The 21,660-nt window shown below is 41.0% G+C and overlaps 3 protein-coding genes and 1 long non-coding RNA gene across 12 annotated transcripts in view; 1 reads left to right on the top strand and 3 right to left on the bottom strand.

Annotated features, from left to right (window-relative positions):
* Positions 1-7,346, bottom strand: part of LOC123971977 (enhancer of polycomb homolog 1-like) — a 27,254-nt gene extending 19,908 nt beyond the window's left edge. Inside the window, exons 1-2 of one of the 4 annotated variants that reach the window (XM_046051132.1) lie at positions 7,025-7,346; positions 3,788-3,877 (exon numbers count right to left, since the gene is read on the bottom strand). Coding sequence is in view for 3 of the 4 variants with exons in the window: in XM_046051133.1 (XP_045907089.1) it covers positions 2,123-2,275 (153 nt within the window). In the remaining variant the exon portion in view is untranslated. Of the gene's footprint in view, positions 1-2,122; positions 2,572-3,787; positions 3,878-7,024 lie in introns of those variants that run through there. The other 3 variants (XM_046051133.1, XM_046051128.1, XM_046051129.1) reach the window with 3 other exon arrangements.
* The window catches only part of LOC123971976 (partitioning defective 3 homolog), a 291,948-nt gene that overhangs the window by 36,756 nt on the left and 233,532 nt on the right, over positions 1-21,660 (bottom strand). The window lies entirely within an intron of this gene.
* Positions 4,474-17,143, top strand: LOC123971979. Its single transcript, XR_006825339.1, has 4 exons — positions 4,474-4,795; positions 16,039-16,194; positions 16,314-16,423; positions 16,569-17,143. It is a non-coding gene; the product is annotated as an uncharacterized LOC123971979 (long non-coding RNA).
* LOC123971978 (integrin beta-1-like) lies at positions 8,311-21,660 on the bottom strand. Its single transcript, XM_046051134.1, has 15 exons — positions 21,575-21,660; positions 20,985-21,070; positions 17,797-18,019; positions 17,191-17,361; positions 16,855-17,093; positions 16,533-16,688; positions 16,303-16,398; positions 16,081-16,170; positions 15,371-15,511; positions 14,767-14,969; positions 14,230-14,468; positions 13,918-14,140; positions 12,983-13,215; positions 12,373-12,539; positions 8,311-9,644 (listed from the first exon to the last, which is right to left on the bottom strand). Exons 1-15 carry the CDS (start codon positions 21,639-21,641, stop codon positions 9,579-9,581), a joined length of 2,400 nt encoding a protein of 799 aa, XP_045907090.1. The 5' UTR covers positions 21,642-21,660; the 3' UTR covers positions 8,311-9,578.

The raw sequence follows: 21,660 nt of genomic DNA, 5'->3' as shown, positions 1-21,660 counted from the left end.
AAATTACAAGACCACATGCTGGACTGAGCAATGATTTTTGATAGGCAAGTCCAGCAGCAACTGAGACGGAAAGATTGTAGTCCTGTGCTCGCCAAATTGTTCAATCGAGCAGTGCCAAATGTAGCATAAAGAAAGGACTACGCCTACAAGTTGCTCTGTGGTCTAAGTTCAACAGCTCACTGTAAAAAGCTCTCTATGAACACAGAGTCAGGAAGTGCACAGACACCACTCAACGACCAGTGGTTTGCAGGGTGAGTGTGTGGGTAGTCAGTGTGGTTGGGGTGTTGGCAGGCTCAGTGTGTCAAGCATATCTCCAGACATGCCAGGAACTATTCACTGTGTACATCAGAGACTGAAGAATCACGAGTGCAATTCCCAGACGAGACCCATAAAAAAACAAACACAAAACACACTTGCAGTACAATAAAAACACCACCATACCTTATGTGCTGACAGATTCATAAAGAGCATGAGCTATAGGATCTACAAACAATGATTCAAAGCATGTTCCAATGCAACAGCTCCAAACACTGAGCGGTTGGGCATGCAGCAGGACTTGGCCTTCCTCTTATGATAATATGACTCTTACATAACCAGGCACTCCAGCTGAGCAGGGCACAGACTTGGAAGTGACAGCGACCACCCCCACCTCATGCTGTCCTGATCTCCTCGAGCGCCACGTGCCGCTGGTCCGCCAGCCTGCTGAGCCATCTGACACACTGAACCCCTGACATGGAGCCTCCACAAGAACAGGGAGCCAGACTGGCCGCTACATACTTCCATTGAAGAATAACAGTATCCCAGCAAGGACGCCTGTAGTGATAGCCCCCGTTTACTTGGCACTTATATATGTCAACACCAGTCAAGACTGTTGTGTCAGCTGCAATTTAACAATACTCTTTGAGTAACTGATATTGTGCTTGGGGGAACCAGGTTGTTGGAATGGAAGCAAAAACACTAAAATCGCCATGGGCTGCATCTAGTTTATAAACGGCCCCCTACATCCTACTGATCACCCCGCTGTGGGAGGCAGCACAACCAGGAGCATAGAGCAGACTTTTTTGCCTACCTGTCTCAGTGGCTCGTGTGCATCCCTGAACCTCACCTGATAGTATAACTCTCTTTCCACCTAAACTGTTAGGATACTTCCACCAAAGGTTAGGCAAGTGTAGCAAAATCGCTAGCAGAGCTCTTCAAATGTTTCATTCCCCCCCCCCAAAAAAACAAAATAAACAACAAGCACTGGAGAATTTGGTTTGTGGGGGGGGATTTAATGTTCTTATCTGGAAAATCAAATGTCAACACAAACTGTAGAGATTAGAGATGGTTACTACTGTGACAACAGCTATCCTGATAAATCCACCACATCTCCAGAGCAAGTATTAAGCGAAATACAGCCAGGTTAGACTTCAATATACATCTCACAGCTACACAGGCAGGGTTAACCAGTGCAATTACTGTTCGAACAATGGGTTTTAGTTGTTGCTGTATGCCAACAGCTGCATTATAATTAATATATACACACACACCCACCCACCAAACATGAAGGGCTGGATCATTAGTAGACAATTTCATGACATGACAATGTGCAAATATCGCCAACTGCACCCAAATCTGCACTAAAGCAAATGATGTGAGCAAACACACACTACATCCTGTTCAACATGACCCATACCGAGATTTTCCTCAATGCATGGCAGCCGTGTTGACATTTCTGCCTTGTGGGAGCGCAGATGCCACATAGAATCTGAAATCACTAGCTCCCCCTTGCCCTGGTCCTTTGCAATTACGCCAACACAAGGCCCCATCCTGACAGAAGACAAAATGTCGGAACTGCTGAAGTCACATGACTCCTTTGTACTCAGAAAATCGCCTCACGCACAAATAAGCCGGCCAAATTGGGTAATTTTACCCTACAACGACACAGTACATCCCCGCTTCCCCCAAACATTCGTTTAAGTCCCACATATATGCAATTTGCAACAGAAATCCGTCGTGTTTCTCTTGAGAAAATCGGCGGCCATTTTGTGAAAGCTTGCGCAGAAAAAAAGAGGGACGCTTGTGATCATTTAAAAATAAACCAAAGCATATATTTTGACATTTTCGGACGGTTAAAGCATACCGATTCCTCTTCTTTCTCCATCCCCGTAGGCATCTGCGGCACGGCCCGGTTAATGGATGCATATTCGTGTAGGTCGGGTAAATCCTCACAACGGAAGACGGGTAGTGGCTTGGAAGCGTCCAGCGCCCGTGCCCGAAACGACAATTTACTCATTTTTCACAATTCGAGATGCAATATAAATCTATCGGATCTCCTAATATTCACAACGGTAGCGAGTGGAGCTTTCATGGATGTTTCTGTGCGGTTATTATCTATTCTAACGTTCGAATGGTTGTAGCTTGTATTTAGGGCGTCGCCAACGGAGCCGGGGGAAGGCCCGGATCTTGGTCGCTCTCTCTCGGACTGTTTTTTTCCGACGCTCCGCTCCCTATCGTTGGTTCAGTGCGCCATGGACAACATGGCGGACATTTAAAACTCTTTTGCTCTGTTTCGCTCGGAGCGGTCCAACCCCCAGTTCGCGGACCGACCATTCCCACACGATCCCGAGCGCTTGCGCGTTGCGGGGGTGGGGGGAAGGGGGCATTTCTTGCAAACTAACTCCTCTCCACACACGCACATAAATTATTGAAATAAACATTAGGCTTGGCCGAGATATATATTGCGAAATTTAAATTACAAAATATTGGATTATATATTAATCAAACATCTAAATTAAATACAATATAAATAAAATAAAAAATAAAAAGGGAAAATGGACTCAAGATTTAAAAACAAAATAGATAAAATCAATTTATAAATGAAGAAAATTGGTGTGCAACAATAAAGAAAGTTATAATTGATGGCAGGAAATTTTCCAGCAGTGATTAAGGCATTACTTATTGAAAATATACCTCCTGTCAATTTACAATTGACTGTGCAGTCCATACTTGAATATTAAAAACAGATTACATCATATGCAAATTTGTTTTTAATCAGACCTCTCAAATAATGAGACATTGTCCAAGTTTATTCTGTTGTATAACTTTTTATTTTTAATTATGCATTGTTATAGTAAAAGGATTTGTTAAAACTTCTTAAATGCCTTAAACAATTCCCTCAAAACTCCAAGATTTGTGTGTGTGAGAAATCTATTCTCAGTTTTGGTAAAAAAAACAAACCAAAAAAAACACTATACTCTGAATGTTTCTTTTATGTAACTGGTTTTATGCGCTGGTGTAAAACCAGAGGAACAAAATCTTCAGTATGTTTTAAATACAGAGTTCGCATTATCCACAACAGGACAACGCCCAAAATACCACAAACGTAACTGTTCCTGCTAACTGACCTGAAAGATGTTAGATCCACGGAACCTTATCAGTGCTGAGCATAGAACAACACACAAGTGTTTACTCCAGGTGAAAGGCTTCTTGGCAGCATGTTTACCACGTGAACAATGTCGCCCTCTTTTGGTCCAACAGGCAAATTATCTGACTTTCCGACAACATGGATGTTTGAATGCACTACAAAGATACACTGCACACAGCATTTGCTGAATATTTGTAGCCAAAACACTGTGCAGCTCTATCAGTGTATATATTATTCAGCTGGACTGAGTGGGGGTACCCTGCTTATCTCACTGAACTGTAAGATCCAACGGTTTAGTGCTTCCAGGGGGCTTTGAGATTAGGTTTCGCCATGAACCCAGTGTTAAAAAAGGTCAGAATAAAATCATTAAAAACTCCTTACCTGTTGAGGACATTGGTTTTAGCCAGGATCCACCCAGGGGAACCGAGGATGTCTATTCATCATTAAATCCAGTGACTGCATCACGAGGACCTGAGAGCCAATTGACAAGAGCAACATGGGCATTTAGCCAAAACTCACAGGAGGGAGCCCAAAGCTCGAAAAAGAAAGACATTATTACAGCTCGGGTATAGCGAAAAATAAAACCAATTGGCATGAAAGTCAGATAAAGAAACTCAATTAAGATGTTTGCCTTGTTAATTAAAAATAGGTTTAGGAGAGGGTTTTCTGGGCGGAGCAAAGGCAAAACATTTGTCCACCAGCTGATTATAATTGGCAGCCGTGGTACCCGGTCCTGCCCTCCAACGACCACACCTGGCTGCGTTCGTGGGCATCGCCAAAAGGGACTCGTGCATAAATAAAATTCTAATAAAGCAGCACCCTAACATTCACAATTCCACCTGGATCTTTGTATCATGCAAGTACCACTTTTTTTTGCTATGTAGCAAAAGATGAGATTTTGATGCCAATTAAGAAACAATTTTTTGTTGACAGTGAAGTTGATATTTTGTATGAAACAGGCAGAAAGGAAATGTGGGGAGAATGATTAAATGCAGCAAAGGTCTTTGCGTAGCCATATTCAAATTTGGACATTACAGCTATGTGTTACGCTTTTTATGAAATATCTTCACAGCTACTGAATGGATTGCCAAACATTTTGGAACAGAAAAGTACCAAGAAAATGTTATTCCCCCCTCAGGAATAATTGTGATGACTTTGGGTTAGGGGTTTGCAACCTGGCAGTTTTTGTTCAAGCTCATGATCTAAAGGTGGCAACAATTTACTTTTCAGGCGAACAGTAACTTCACATAACGTCACTGACTAGCAGATCCGCTTGACGTTAACATACCAATAGAGTGATGTAGCCAGCTAGAAGGCTATGTGGATTGGACAAAGTGCTTCACGTGGCTCTTCCATGGGTGATGTATTGTAAACAAACGCAATTGAGTAGTGAGTACTTGAAGTGTTATTTTATCATAATGTTCTCCTTCGGTTCTTGTTTACAATTTCAAATTAAACTCAAGTTTTAAAATCAACATGTTGAAAACTGTAGTATTTTTAATGCAATATTATATCATAAGCTATTTTAAGTCTCGCTATAGTCTTCATAGCATATAAAAAAAAAAAAAAATCGCCCACCGCTAACTTTGGTGATTGCTTTACTTCTCATCTTGCACCATGCAATACTTGAGGACCAAATAGCTGCCAAACATTCCCATCAGCGTCGGATATATATTTCTTGTTTAATGCTAATTAGTAAAATGTTCTCATGCTAGCATACTGAACAACTGCTCTGGCAAAGTACAGCCCCACAGAGTGGCTGGTGCGGCTGTAGGCTTACAATGCTGTTGTGTTACCACTGGGTCAATAGACGTGTAATGTAAATGTGCTCACTCGTTGTGACAAATCCAATGCTGCACTGGAAGTCTCTGTATCTGAGGTTAAAGTTAAACTTGAGACCCTGCCAACGTGCATTTTCTAGCTTTAACCTGTCTCGCCAAAGAGCAAATATTTGCTCTAGTAAAAAATCCGACAGTTTCATGTACAATTACAATCAGGAAGTAGTTCTGTTGTGCAAAGCAGCACTGTGATCATGAGTGCTGAGGGAAATGAAACCACCGGACTGGAATTTGTATTTGAATACTTATTTGGATATAGATAACTAGCAGGACACAAATATTGACATGTATAGATACTGTTGTCCATACTTGATTCCTCAAATTTTCTTATCATCCTAGTCATACTTGTGAGACATTATCATTGCAGTGTCAGCAATATTATCACGTGCTCTCTTGCAATATTGAGATGACTACTCTCCTTAGACATTTTACCTGCTCTGTCTGGCACATGTTCCTGTTTTTTTTTTTTGTAAACACTAAGAATCAACATGTCTGCTAAATGTTGCATAGCTGGTAGTACTATCTAATGCAGTGACTTTAATTTGGCGCCTGCTTTTTGAAAACATATCCCATTTTAGAGGTTTGTTTTCCCCTTTTGTTACACTGATATTAACCTGTATTGTAGATGAATACCTTGAAATCTTTTTTAATTTGCAGATAATTACCGAACTATTAATTAGACAAAAGGCAATGATTTGAGTATGCGGCCGGGGCCTCTGTGCCCTATGATTATGCAAAAATGACAAAATCTAGTGTGAAGTTTTTGTATATAATATAGGGCCTAATGTTAGTGACCTAAAAGCTTCTAAAACCTTAGTAAAACATGTAAACATACTAACATGCCTTCTCAAACTAACAAACAGTAACTCTCATACCTCACATAGTTTGTGCTGGCCTACAAATGTCCCATGAGGGTGGGGTTAGTCCCACAATACCTAGAGAGTTTACACAATCACAGGAAACGCAACTTATTCTACTCATCTGATTTACAGCTTACACCTGCTTGACCTGATGTAGGACCCCCCCCCTACCCATCTGGTTTTCTAAAAAGGCCTTTACTGAGAATTATTAACTAATGATTGTACTCCAACTGCTAGTCACCATGAGGCAGCTCTGGGCAGGTCTTCCAAACCTCATCTTTAAAAAGGGAGGCAGAATCAGTTACTAATGTCTTCTCCACCTTTTTGAGTCTATGTAGGGAGAGGTGGGTGTTTTGAGGAGGGGGAACTACTGTGGGGTTAAAGTAGATAATGCGGGGATCCAGAGCATGCAGGCCAGGGCCAAGCAGTTCCCTGACAGACCGCAATAACTGCCTGGCACTGTTTAGCCACACACCCTAAGCTTATGATCCAACAATGTTACATTTCCAACAAAGATGACGAAAACCCCTAATATGAAATCATGTCAAAATTATCTTTGAAGCTCTCATCGCCTCTTCACCTCCGCCTTCTGTTGAGGTTCTCTCTCCCCGCTAACTGGATCAGGTTTCGGACCTACTCATTTTGCCATTAATGTAACAACCAATGAACTAGATTTTTGTTTTTACACAATGAAAAACCATGTCCTCAGCCTAACTCGATCGACATCATAACCCGCCTGAATCGAGAGCTGGCAACGTGATTAGGAACTTGTGGTTTTAGTGCTGAATTGCATCCAGCTGACCAGCCAGGAATTTGATTGCGTGTATGAAATCATCTGATGCCAGAAACACTAGTTATTCACGATGGGCCTTTCTGGCGACCATCGATTCAAGTTAAAAACATGACAAGAAAATACTCACCAAGTCGACCATTCCGCACACGTCGGGCATTTACAGACAAACGGTCAACATTTCTGCAAGTCAGAAGTATTAAAAAAAAAAAAAAAAAAAACGCCAGTCAACACGACGCAGCTAGCCAGACAGGGAGCCAACTAACATTAACGTTAGCCACAGCTACTTCTTCTAACGATAGTTGGATTTAGAATAAAAACCAGACGGTGAGCCGGTGTCCCGGCAGGAAGAGCAGCTGTCCGCTTTCTATCCACCTCGTCAAATCGGGGTTTTCGCTCGATAAAAAGTCAGTGTTTTCCAGTCGATGTAAAGCAGGATGAAACTAGAGAGGTGGCAACCAAAGTGCTACTGTTGGGGGTTAACAACTTTGCTGTAAAACACGGCCCGTGATTGGACAGCCGAGGCCACCAATCACCTGTGGAGGGCCCTGGGCTTGTAGTGTCACGCTCCACGGGGGATGGAACGAAACGTGATTGGCTGACATTTGTCACGATGTCTGCTCTTTAGCGCTTAGCTTATTTTTCTGTTACATCAAAACTATACTTAAACATCATTTTGCTCGTTGTTGTAGCCCAGGCTTTAAATTGGACTTGATCCTCATTTTCTTTCATTTATTAGAAAATGTATTGCTGTCTCTTTTTTGAAATGATGTCTGTCTTATCTTGACAATGGGCGTGAGACACATCCAGACCATATCCAGACCAACACAGACTGTATTTGGCCGCTTTTCACCACCAGCTCACGTTTTTCATTAGTCACCTCACAAAGCAGAAGAACTAAAACCACTGGCATACAGTCCCCCTTTCAGTTCAGGTTGGTCTAATTTTATTTATGTATGAGTAAATGCCAAAATAACTTTATTCAAATTGATGACTTCACTGAGTTTGTTATAAAAGGAGAAACACGTCTAGTTGGCTGTGAGCCACAATTGTAAATACTTAAGATTAAATGGTACTTGTAAACAAAATTAGTGAAAATAATTTCAAGGGATTTTTAAAAAAAACGAAATACAAGGACAATTTGAACACTTTAAAAAGATCACTGATCGTTTCCACTGCCTCCATTTATAAGGATGAGGAAGGCATGAATCACTGACCTGCTTTGTCTTGAGTTTTGTTGAGGGACATGAGCAGAGCATTTGTTCACATCTCAACTCAGAATTTTCCCCATCAGGTTAAAGCACATTAATAACAGGCCCTCCTGGTGAGAAGTGTAACATTTGAGGCTAGCTGTGAAGACACACTGAACACACAACTGAGTATAATAACAAATCCAAAAGAGAAATTGCACAATGGTATTTTTTAGAAATATTGGGGTAAATTGTTTTTAATGTTTATTCAATAAATAATTCCAGAAATACGAATTGCAAATGTGAATGTGTTGAAATAAAAAAGGCACTTAAAAACAATGGTGACAGGTGTAACCTTTTTTTCCTTTATAAAACCCCAAAATTCTCCAGATCGATAGATAAATCCCTTACCACTGATCTTTAAAACTAAAATTACATTATCGCCATTTATTTCCAATAAAATGTTTGATCGAGGCACCACAAAGCAGTTGGGTAGAATTACTGACATAGAAAAAAGTGGGACACCTTCCCAGTTCATATCCTACAAATAAAATAAGGCAAATTTAGTGAGCACATAAGGCAGGTTTGCGTGCATTTGGCATTGCTATGAATTAAGGACCTGAGTTAGCTTTAAATAAGCGAGTAAAACCTGGAGCCAAAGAGTAATACTACTGTACACTGACGTCCTTTACTCTACAAAGGCTGCCCAAGAAAATATCTTTTCTAGACAAAGATACATTTCGATTGTTCAGATGGATTAAGTCACGCAGGAAAAAAAATAAAAATAATACACACCATCGCCTTCAATCCAGTTCTGTGAATACATATATGGCTTTACACAGAAACCAAAACATCCTGTACACATTTCATAGCTACTGCACACAGCCAACTGGTGCTACATTTGAAGAGTTTCAATCCAGAGACCTTCAGAAAGAGTGTGACTCAGTCAAAATTATGACAGACACAATAAGACCTTTGCTCCCACAGCAAATCAATCTTAAGACCTTCTTAAACTCACCTGTGTTTTTGAAATATTGACTGATAGACAGCCACGTGTTTAACATTGTATACATGGTTACTTTGAGAGGAACTCTCCATTTGTTGCCCATTATCAACATCCAATTCAACCCTCAACAGAAAACTGATGGCTTGATATTTCTATATTAAAAAATAAAAATGGCTTTCTGTTACCTTGCCAAAAACTACAAATCAGTTCAACACATTCTCTCAAGTTCCGCGCAGAGGCAACCAAAGAAAAACCCCAAAAACCCCAAAAAATAAAAACGCATTTATACAGACTGTACACATTTCAGATGATGCATAGAAAATAAAAACAAGTTAGTAAAACACACTGAAACAGTGACAAAATTCTTTGCTATCATTTGGTGACTACAACAACAACAAACAGTGAGAGCATTATAAAACCCACCCCTCCCTTCACCCCAGCCCATGTTCTTTTCAATACAGTGATGTCACAGTGAAGGCAACGCTCCATCATTTGCCCTCGTACTTTGGATTGACGACAGTTGTAACGGCACTTTTGTAGATTGGATTCTCACCCTGAGAAAATAAGAAGAGCAACATGAGTGAGTACGGCAGTTGTGAACCGAGTGATCAGGTTAACAGCACTTGTCAATTTCACAACAACACAGTTTTGATACCAGTAAGCTCAACAGTTTAAGATTATGTTATAAAGCATCATAGCAAACAACAAAAGCCAGTAACAAGCATTATTTGTTTGGTTTTTTAAAAAAAAATAAATTTCTTAACAGATAATGGAACATTTAAGCCTTCATTTTATTTTTATCTGAAAGATTCAAAAAACACCAGCTTTGGAGATATGTTTTTTTACTGGACAGCGACGTATACTGTATAAACACAGTGAGTAGGGTCTACATTAAAGAGAATAGTTAAAATATTATTGCAATACTAATACTATTGTTATTATGAGTTGTTAGTTCGTTCGACATCAAAATATTACACCAACTTCACAACATGCAGTCACCAAACATTTCATTTTATTGCAGTCCTACAGAAAGGTCATTCAAGGTGTACAACTGCACTCTGCTGAAAGTGCATGCAGATACACACGGCCAACAGGTGATACAAACTTTAACCTAAAGAGCAGCGCCTTTATTCCCATAGCTGGGATTCTGGAACTGGTTAATAGGACTCTTGTAAATGGGGTTCCCTTGCTAACATGGAGAAGGAAAAGGGGGGAGATGAAAGGGGAAAACAGAAGAAAAGAAATTAAGAGAAGCAGGAAAAAGCAGTGTAAAGGACAGACACAAAAATCTGAAGGAAAATGTTGAGCATAGACCAGAAAAGGTCAGAAAGCAACTATCAGTGCCACTCAAAATCCTTTTCTGTCTGTTGTAGTGGTAAGTTAGCTCTTATTTCCTGTAATATGTGATTTGTAGTATTTCAGTAGATATCTTTGCTTTTATTTTACTTTCATATTACGTCAATTTGGTTAGCAAAAAAACAAAACAAAAAGACTGAGGCCCCATCCGAATCAGTGTATGGTTCGTTCTTACATTATTTCATTTCAAAACCAAATCGGAATAATTTTGATTTTGCTGAGTCCGATTTGCGTAGCTTTCCACACTACTCCGTTTTAGTTTACAAACCGAAGTAAAACAAATACGATCTCCATCCACACCAGCGTTTTAGAGTTGATCTCCGTCTACATCAAAATGACTTTAAACGCACATCTAGTGGCCGTTCAGGTACACTGGGCATGCGTGGACATGGAGCAGATGGTCTATTCCGTAGTTAGAGATGATTTGGCGAAAGAATAAAGTATTACAGACGAAGAATCAGACCAGATATTTTTTGCATGGACCATTAACGAGCTGGGACTGTTACTGAATGTAACACGGGAGTTAAAAGCGGCTGTGGCGGCGGAAAACAGGCTGGGAGTCCTCGTAAAGTAAACGGCGACATGCACAGTACAAGTGTAGGCAGATAGGCTATAAGTGTTATTTGCACGTTTTAATTTGAAAATAGTAGTGTGGATGGGGCCATATAGAAAACCCTGAAAACCCCCCTGACTAGCGTATTACCTCTGAACAGAAAGTAACTTTCCAATGTCTCTACTTTCTTCTACTTATGTGATAAATTTACACATTTATTGTTACACAGTTTCCCTCCACCAGGCCATAAACACCGCTGCTGTGACTTCCACACAGCCAGCAGCGGTGGAGCTTTCCATAAGTGCTCACCCAACAGTACTGTTGGTCTGCTTCATTGCCTTTTATGGTTGTGCAGTTATACCGTGTGGACAGTGAGAGGCAGCACTGTCAGCTGAGGGGAAGGCCGCTCCCTCGGTGAATAAAGACTAAACAAAACTGCACGGAGAGGAGGTTGATCAAGGACAGAGTGAGGGCCACAGAGCTGGAGATTCTCTCTGAATGTGTTGTTCTGATCAGGGATCCTCCACATTACTCTGGTTTAAATCTCTCTTTCGGTTTCCAGACATTCCGCTCGTGTTTCTGCCGATTACTTCACACATTTGACTACAGAATAGACACTCACATCCATAAATGATCTGGAGAAACCTGCAATGTGATGCTCAATATTTTTTGTGTTTGATGCTTCTCCATAGAGTCTAAAATCTGTAAAGTCTAAAAAAAAAAAACATATCTAACACAATTAGGGCCCCGTGTCCACCAAAGCATTTTTTTCTGACGCCAGCATCTTTTTTCCAATTTTTCCAACTTGTAAAAACGCCAGGAGCATAATGAGGCGCTGTCACTTTTTACCCAGCCATCCAATCACAGTGCAGGAGGGGCGGGACAAACACCACACCGAGCTCATCCGATCTTGAACGAAACGATGTGCATACTTGCTGAGGTGTTTCCTCGCCTGCAAAATCTCATGTACCCACGTACGGACAGTCTGTGCTCTCATGTTTCAGCCTTCTCTTCATGCAGAGCAAGTAGGCCTACGTACTTTGTGGTGACATTTTCATATTCACTAAAATTAAGTAGGCTACCCTAGTTGCAGCACATCGCCTCCACGGAAACATCTCCAAAACGTGTTTTCAGAAGAACAGGTGGTGTTTTCACCTGGCAAAAAAACGTTTTGGTGGACACGGGCCCTTAAGGACAACCAGATTAGAATGTTTACTTGGGTAATAAATAATCTTCTATCAATTATGTAACAGCTGAAATAACGCTAGATGGAAGGATTCAGGTAACCATTATTTGAACTGTGGAAAAGAGTAAAGCCTGGGCAATAGATAAAGTTCCCATGGCCTCCAGATGCTCTGGGGTGACTGACTCACCGTGTCCCACTTGGCATTCATCTTCTCCTTCTCAAACTTGGCAAACTCTCGGCGGTCATGGATGATCATGAGAAGTTTCCAGATGAGCAGCAGTGCGAGTCCGATCAGCACAATACCTGCTACCACACCTGCCACGATGGGGATGATGTCAGGTCCTGCCGGGCACTCTAAAACACAGAAAGCACACAGAAACCAAGTTAGATCTATTGCTAAAGTTCATAAAAATAATCTAATCTTATAAGAACCCTGTGTGGAAGTTATGATGCTCCGTTGGCTTCACCTGTCAAAACTAAGTTTGTAATGATGGGGAACAAACCAACTGATTGTGTCAGAGCTTTAACACAAATAAGCAAAAAAAGCAACTTAGATATTGATTGTACAAGTGAGGGTGCCACAAAAAGGTCCAGTTTGGAAACGGGCATTTATTCAAAAAGGTCCAGAAATAACTCATTTGTACGTATCCTTGTTGAATGCATTTCATTCCTCATAAATAATTTGCTAAGCCAACTTAAAAACCAAACTGCGTGTTTTACACATGTTTTACAGTAAAATGATAACTAACCAAACAGCATCTTATTCAGTATTTCAGATGATGTTAGTCCAATCATACCCAGTGTTTCCACCACGTAGACCTCCTTGGTGTCGTTCCTGACGGCATAGGTGTAGTAGAACCAGCAGTCGTTGGCATCTCGCTCTTTGCAGTGACTCAGTGGGAAGCTCTGGTCTGTAGGCTGGGGCAGCTTGTCGCGATCCTTCACCTTGATTAGCTGGAAGTAGCTACAGTCCCGCTCACATGTATCCTTCTTGTCACCGGCCTCAAATGCTCGGCACTGCACACAGTCTCTGTGAAAACATTTATGGGAAAGTTGATTTTCTCCATGTTGTAGAGTCCCAGGATTCCTTGGAACGAGCTGTGAAAAGTTACTAATCGAAGCGAACTACATGCTTCTGAATGAAGAAAAGTGAGGAACCGAGAGGCAGAGATGTAGGCAAGATTTCAGAAATAATCATGATACTTAAAAGTATACTTTCGTTAACTGTTAATTCATTATCATCATTATATTTTCTGTAGCATAAATTCTGTTTCAAAGAATGCACACCCCAAGGAATAAAAATGTGGTGGGGAAATACTGAATCCTTATTGTTCATTTATTTGTTGGTCTTCAAGTATTATTTTAAATTAGTATAATTTAAATGTACTGAGTATAAAACATATTGCAATCTGTCTATAATATACTGTATGTACAGATTGTTAATTGTAGAACATAAACTGCTAAAAACCTCTACTAGGACATAACCTCACTGTGTTCAATGGTAGATCTGGCCCTGTCCCTAGAGGAAATACACAAAAGACACAGGAAGCAGATGCAGACTGTACACAGACAGGCATCGGGCTCAAACCCAAGACAAGAAAAATGCATAAACATTGCAAAAACAGTTGGAAAAACTTTTGCACAATATGATAGTTTGTGTCACCAGCTGAACTCCTGTTTTAATATTTCTTAACATTACATTTCTAGCCACGAATGTAAGTCTTAGACTCACTTGTGCTCAGTGCAGACACCAGGGCAGGTGGGACAGATCTCGCAGGTTGGACCCTGGAATTGGTGGTTGGTGCATTTGCAGACTCCACATTCACAAGTACCGCGGCCATTACAGATCTGCCCGTTCTTGGCGAGGCAGGTGGAAGTCTCCAAGGAACAGTCGCAGGCACTGCCTGTGAAGTTGGCATCACAGATGCACTTCCTGCATTCGCAGCGCCCATGTCCTGGTAAAGCACAGACAATGGCAGGGGTTACCACAGAATGTACAATGAAACAGATGTCTCTTAAATAAATGTATTCCTATAATCCTCACCTCCGCAGAGCTTGTTGTTCGATCGGTCACAGTTGAAGTTGTCGCACTCACAGTACTTGCCACTGTAGACCTCTGCAAGATTCTCCCGCTTCTTGCATTCGCAGGTGCCGCAGACACAGTCACCATTGTTGCTACAGATATCTGTACCGTTGTCTTTTCGACAGTTGGCATCCAGGTCCTCTGTCCGCACTTCGTCCTTGCTGCACTCACAAAGACGCCCGATGCGTCCATCATTACACCTGGACAGAAAGTAGAACATTAGCCATTTCAGCAATAATGTGTACTATCAAAGTCTAACGTTGCGAGTATAATTCCACAAGACAAGAAAAGTTATTCTACATGTTTGGGAAGTACTTCAAGTGAAGAACACTGGTCTGAACCAATGGGTGTGTTTATTTGGGTGGTGACAGTAAAAAAAAACCCAACACATTTCTCCCTCCTCATTTATTGAACCTTGTGCCACAGATGCCTAAAATCCAACAGCTTTTCATTCAACGTATAACTGCACCTGGTAAGTTTATTTGGCTGAATACTTACTTGCAGGCTCCACACTCGAAGGTCCCGTTGCCCTCGTGGCACTTCTCACTGTTGGGCTCTCCATTTGTGGCGCACTGACAGTCGCAGATGAATTTCAGAACTATCTCCACCTCCTCATTGAAGGCCAGTGGTTTAATTTTAATGGTCTCAGTCTTGCCATGCGATGGACACTTTTGGGATTCAATGGAAATCTTGAAGGACACCTGGTAACCAGAAGAGAGTTTATAGGATCATGAAACCTATTGAGGATGCCTTGAAGCTTATTATTCCACTTTTTAGACATGAGTCATTAGCTTGTAATGCATTTGTCATTTATTTTGAAGTGTCTTTTTTTATGCATGTGTTTTATCCCCTCTGTCTCATTTTAGAACAGTCAATTCCTATGATCAGTAGCGGACATTAATGTAGCAAGAAGGACCTTGTTGTTTACCAGCTTTCCACCCCAGAAACTGGACATCCAGATTATTAAATGCCACTGCTGCCATGGTGCAATTTGTGAGGACAATGCCTTTCCCTCTGTGCTATCTGAGTTGAGAACCTAAATGTTTCAGATGCGTCGTTTTCACACGTGCAAACAAATGGCAACAAAAAGTATTGTATCTACCTCGTCTCCGATGGAGATGTTGGAGCACTTCCTGCCGTTCTCCCCGGTTCCCACCACACCGTTCTTACAGATGGACTTGTAGGTGATGGAAACTCCCTCTGGCAGCCTGTTGTTTTCCAGAATGACCTCAGATGACAAAGACTGTCCAAAACAACAGAAATCAAACAATCACTATAGGCTCCGGCACCTGTGCATATTAAAAAAAAGATTCAGCAAACAACCTGTGCATACAAGCCTTTTCCATACGGAGACCCAGCTGCTACTGGGCAGGAGATTTTGCGTTGTCTGGTCTCATATGTGTATTAAGGAGTGGCATGGCTAAGGCACAGCTGTCAACTTTGATTTGGTCAAATGGACAACATTCATGTAACCTAAAATGTGTGCACAGTACTTAATGTCAGGAAGAAGTAGTCAGTGATTTTTCACTTTATTTGACTTTGATCATTTAGCTTCACGAAACACTTGCAGGTGCGTTTCCTCTTGTAGCGTTCCATTAATTTTTATTTAGCGCAGGAATCCTTATTTAGTGAGGGGGGAAAAGGATGTAGGACACTTCCTACAGGATCAATGCAAAATTATGTGCAAACATTTTTACAGTATAAAATTAATAAAAGAATATATGATGAAAAGTAATCAAATTAAAATCATAAATTGTCTCTTAATGCCAGGGATAGTTAGACGTCATGAGAAGATGCTGCAGCTTGACTCACATTGTAAGCATCAATAATGAGTTTGATCACATTGCTGGAGTTTGAGGACAGCGTGCCAACAGCTGATTTAGGAATCAGGTTTTTCAACTCCTGAAAGAGACACAATGGCGGATGGTAAGAATAGACAGAACACAATGTGAATTACATGATGTGAATGAAAAAGTCAACATTTTAATGAAAGAAGCTAGTTAAAGCACAATGTAGAAAAAACACAAATATCACCTTGTAAACAGGCTGGAATTCCTCAGTGACGGCAAAGATGGTCTGGATGTTGTGGTCACTCAGTTTCTGAACCAAATGGGCGATGGAGGGGTAGTCCTATCAAATGGATTCATCAACACAGGTAAATTAACAGAAGCAGAATGGGTCATCGACATCAATAAGAAATTGAGGGGGAAAAAAGAAAGTCAAGCTGAGCCCTGGAAACATTCTGCATATTAAATAATACATACATAATAGTGGCTCATGGTGTACATGTTGTTCTCCAGGTGACACTTCCCATCGTTGGGCAGGACAATGCCGCCCAGTTTGCCATCTCCAGCAAAGTGGAAACCAGCGTCGGTGGAAAACACCAGCAGACGAGTCACGTTCCTCCAGCCGATTTGGTCCTGGGAAGACAAAGAGAGCATTAATATTCTCATTAATATTTTACAAATTTGCAAGACACCCTTGCCTACATAAAGTGCAGTGGCAGAAGTCTAAATTTCCTGATTGTTGACACTACAAAACAGCCACTACAAAGCACACGGGAAAAACTCTTAAGCAACGTCCTACCTCACAGACCGCCACCTGCATGATGGCATCGAAGCCCCCCTCTGGAGAGTCCAGGTTTCCTGAGATCTGCTGCTGACTGACCAACCGATTGAACTCGTCTCCCTTGTCTGTCAGCTTGAGGACATTCTTATAGCTGAAGGGGCTGGTACAGTTTTGGTTTCCTGTGCAGGGGTTGATGAGCCTGGCTGGCGTGGTGCTGATGTAAGGCATGACCGTCTTCTCCACAAATGAGCCAAAACCTAAAGAAGAATTTTATTTATTTTATTTTATAAAAATATTTCTAACACTACAGCTTTTCTGTTGACTGTTATCCTTTTATTGGGGAGGTTTCCTTACCAATCCGGAAATCTGAGGTAATCTCCTGCATTTCCCTCATGAGGTCAGTACCAAGGTTTTTGACATTTTCCAAATCATCTTTCATGGAGAAGGAGAGGTCCATAAGGTAATACAGGTCGATGGGGTAGTCCTCTGCACGCTTGAATTTCAGATCAAAAGTCTGGGGCTCACCTTAAGAAAAAAAAAAACCAAACAGCACAAACATTACATTTCAACGTACCTACACCAGCCTGACTAGAACAACAGAATAAAATATTTTATTTTAGAATCTACCGTTGTTAATTGTAACCCATTTAGTAAACATTTGGAAAGCGCAGGCATGAAGGAAATTTTTAAAGGTACATTTTGCAGTACAAGTTTTCTGTTACAGGAAATCCTCCTTTTGGTCTATACTATACTTTAGCTCTTTTCCGAAACATATTTTACACAGAAATAATGAGTTCTTATTTTGCTGCAGAGCTGGTTGACTTGCTTTGCTACGATACCATAGACCGGTAAAGTACCAAAATGTGTACTGGCAATAACACATAACCACAGTTTCAATCAGACTCTTCTCCTGCTTTAGAAAAACATTCAAAGATTTGTCTGAATAATTTGAATACTTACCAGATCTGAGTGTAAGGGTGAGTTTCTGGGGCTGGATCTGGGTGATCTGCTCAGGCTTCAGTTTCTCAGCTGTGTCCTTCTTGCGGTTGGTGACGGGTCGGTTCTGGTTAACGGTAGTGCTTCCACGTGGGTTCTCAATTTTGGTCACATCACACTTTCTCTTCTTCAGGGACTCCAGATCATCACAGCGAGCTGACTTGGACTCACCCACAGTGAGGAAGGTCTGAGAAAGAGCACAAGAGGTTTTTGTGAGGATTATTTAAAATGACAATTGTAATCCATAACAAATAAAACCTAGTTCACACTACATGATTTTTTGCCCGATTTGCCGCTCGGCGAGCTCAGCGACCATCAGGCTGTAAAGCGCCAGTCGTTATGTGTGAACTACATGAAGACGCATCAAAACGGCTCCCCGACACATTTCTGACACATTGCCGACGTCTGTCAGAAACCCAGCATGTCAAATATCTGGAAATGTCGGCCTCAACAACCCACATCCAGCCATCCACTTTAAACTGTCTGTTTTTTGTTCTTAGGCAGCACTACACAGGGAGAAACAGATGACTGGGAAGCCTGGCTACGAATATATATTGGATGCACATGATATCCCGCAAGGCATAGCGGAGAGGTTGAGACAATGAACAAAACAAAAACAGTGCTTTGACCCAATTCTTTCAAAACCACATGACCCATTGAGGCCTTTTTTCTCTCCCTGTACACATCAGATAAGATTTAACCGAAAGTTTAAAAAACACAGAAATATAAAACACCTACTGCTCTGAGAACAGTGAGTAGTACAAGAGAGTAGGTGATATACAGAAAGGAGTTTAGTCGGTCTCAATCACACAGGAAATAATTTGAGTCACGTTCTCAGCATACACAACAGTTGCAGTTTTTAGTTCATGTAGTGAAATCAGATTGTAAGGGCGCCAAGTGTTTGTTTATGGAGGATTTGTTGCACTTTATTCTTTAGAGTGATTCCTTTATGATGTTTTTATGTTATTTAGAAAGAGAGTCACCCTGGTGAACCATTTCAGAGTAGCTACCGACTCACAGAGCTAGGCTGACCAATCAAATCTCACTATTTTTGGATAACTAAATAAGTTCACTAGTCTGATACGGTCACCAGTCTGTATCAATTTAATGATGAGATTATATTTGGGAATGATTACTGATGGTTTCCAATAAACAACATTTCAAGATTTATTCTCGACTTGCACTTTAACACTTTACATTTGGTTGTAGCACGTTATATTTGCACTCTTTCATACTTTCCACACTGCTGCACAACATTTTCCCTCAGGATAAATAAAGTTCTAAATCGTTAGTGATGGAGAAGAGATACAACAACGAAATAGGTTGACACTTCACATTTCACTAATTAACAACAGTCAAGTAACCTCAGAAATGTGTGTCACCAAACTGTAAGACCAGAAAATGTGTTCAGTAGGGCTGGGTATCGAGTTCAATACTTTTTAGGTACCGACCGAATTACCTCAATACCACAGAGTATCAAAAAATGCCTTGTCTTTCGGTACCAAAGTTTGATACCTAAAGGTTCTTGTTAACGCCAATGAGCCAATAAGCATGCAGCATTCTTCTAAAAGTGATTGTAATTGGCTGTGGTGATGTCAACACTAGTTCACGCCGGTTACGCACAGAGACGTGGCTCGTGGATGTAAAAGACATGGAGAAAATCAAGTGTGGCCTGATGCAACAGTGCGCGATGCAATATTTGCGACGTAAGATAATTGCTGCCAAGAGCGGCGACACGACAAACCCGGTGAAGCCCTTGACAGTGCATGGAATAAACTTAAGAGCAGAAAGTAATTGCTCCGTCTTTGCTGCAAGAAGACAGAGCAGTCATCGTCTCAGCACTCTACTGCCACAGAGCTTGCTTCAACATGGCCACCATACGAGCAGTGTTGAGCAGTAGCGTCGCTAGAAGTAGCGCCATTAGTGGATACTAGTAACTACATTTCTCAGTAGCTTTATGGTAGTGTCACTGTTTTCTGAATCAAATCAAAGCTCTTTTATTGACCGAGTAGCGCGGTAGCTTCCACACACGCTACATTTTCCCAAGTATTTCTGAAGGATCAGTAAGTGACGCCACTGCCACACACGGACCTATACGTGCAGCCGGCGGAAGCGCTTCCGTGTGATGGTGACATCACATACCGATCCTTGGGCTAATGTCTGCAACTTTGCTGCAGGGGAATAAAGACACAATCTTTGAACGAAACCCAGCCCTAGTGTTCAGGAAACCATCGTCCGACTCCCCATGCCCCTGCACTAGATTACAAAGCCTCGTTTCTTGGTGACGTTCTGGTTTCTCACACAGATTCATTTGTGTTTGAAGCCATCACTACACATTTTATTTAAAGTAGAAATAAAAATACTTCCCAAACGGCAGCACTTTGTAGCCTCCACATTGAAAATTCTACTCTAGCTGTGAACTAATGTTTCATATTAAGCTCAAGATCCTGTAAATCAGTATTTCCCTGCACTGTGGTCTCACTCAGTTGTCTTCAGAAAGAGTTATTTGCCTTGGGTACAGAAAACATCTAATTAAAAAGGATTACACAGTGTTTCCAAAACAAGAAGTAGCAGCACCCATGTTTACAATCAATGGAACAGTTTGTGGTTTACTTGCCTTTGGTCGAAAGGCAACAAAGAGCAACTCCCTTGAATCTCTTAACATACTAGTACTACTCTGCATTTGCTTGTGCATGTATTTATAGGGTAAGTAAAGTTTATGTGCACCTTTACTATTTATATAAATAGTAAAGGTAATTTGGTTTAAACCCTGCCTCTCTTTTAAAATTATTCAAACAAATGAATAAAAAAATAAATAAAAAAACACTAATCAAATGTTATCTAAATCATAGTATCTTAGGATAGTATTTGTCTATTTAAATATATCTAACTAGGGCTGCCTTCTGTTATACGCAGAAATGTTGGAATTTTCAAAATGTATTCTTTGTATTTATTAGAAATCGTGTTTTAATTCACAAGATGATGTCTATCAGCTTTGTCTGTATCTGTTTGTGTGTAATTCAACCATTAAGAAACACTGCCACACAAACCAGAGAAGACTCTGAACTTGCCACACCCACAGCTTAAGACCGTCTAATAACATCACATAAGTTTTCACTCATGTGATAAAATACTTTAATGATTCGACTCACTTCGTCTGAGCACCATCCACACTTCTCGTCCACCTGGATGCATTCCCCACAGGACTGTGCGTTTGCCTTGATGCATATGCTTCCCTCTGAAAGAGACAACACAAGTTCCAAGATGACAAAACAGAATTTCCATTAGTTCACTAACTCAAACCAGATTCAGTTTTTGGCTGCTAATCACAGTCCCTTACATCATGCTGAGAAAAGCTCTAGGCAGTTCACCAAGAGATGACTTCACCTAGTGGGGAAAAAAAGCCTTGCACCACTAGCCAACAGGACTCACACGGTCATTAAACCATAAATGAAGAAATACTCAATTTGAAGAGGACAAAAGCACTGTTGTATTGCACTGTGCTTGAGAACTTGAAGTCTAAAACCAGAGAGGGCAATATTTGGCCCAAAGCACAGAGCATGACAACTGACAAACCACGATAATCAACATGAAGAGTAACGAGGAATAATAAGGTGACTATAGTGAACTAGAGTGTCTGCTAACAGAGCTGAAAAAACAAAGCTTTAGGCTAGCTAATATTTAACAGCTAAGATAAACAGAGCAAAACCTAAACGCATTTCTGACATGTCCTTGTTCTTACCTTGCTGTGCCCAGCTGCCCCAGAGGACCGCTGATAACGTTGCTATTAAAAGTAACCGCAGATCCATCTGTAACAAGAAAAATAAA

This window comes from Micropterus dolomieu, linkage group LG06 (genome assembly GCF_021292245.1).
Source record: "Micropterus dolomieu isolate WLL.071019.BEF.003 ecotype Adirondacks linkage group LG06, ASM2129224v1, whole genome shotgun sequence".
NCBI classification, from domain to species: Eukaryota; Metazoa; Chordata; class Actinopteri; order Centrarchiformes; family Centrarchidae; genus Micropterus; species Micropterus dolomieu.
The sequence above is the reverse complement of the archived record's forward strand: the minus strand, read 5'-3'. Positions and strand labels throughout refer to the sequence as shown.

Coding starts and splice junctions, on each gene's coding strand:
- LOC123971978 (XM_046051134.1), bottom strand. CDS start 21,641: ATGGATCTGCGGTTACTTTTAATAGCAACGTTATCAGCGGTCCTCTGG. Junction 17,362..17,796: donor CACCCTTACACTCAGATCTG/GTAAGTATTCAA, acceptor TTTTTTCTTAAG/GTGAGCCCCAGACTTTTGAT. Junction 14,970..15,370: donor ACATCTCCATCGGAGACGAG/GTAGATACAATA, acceptor TCTGGTTACCAG/GTGTCCTTCAAGATTTCCAT.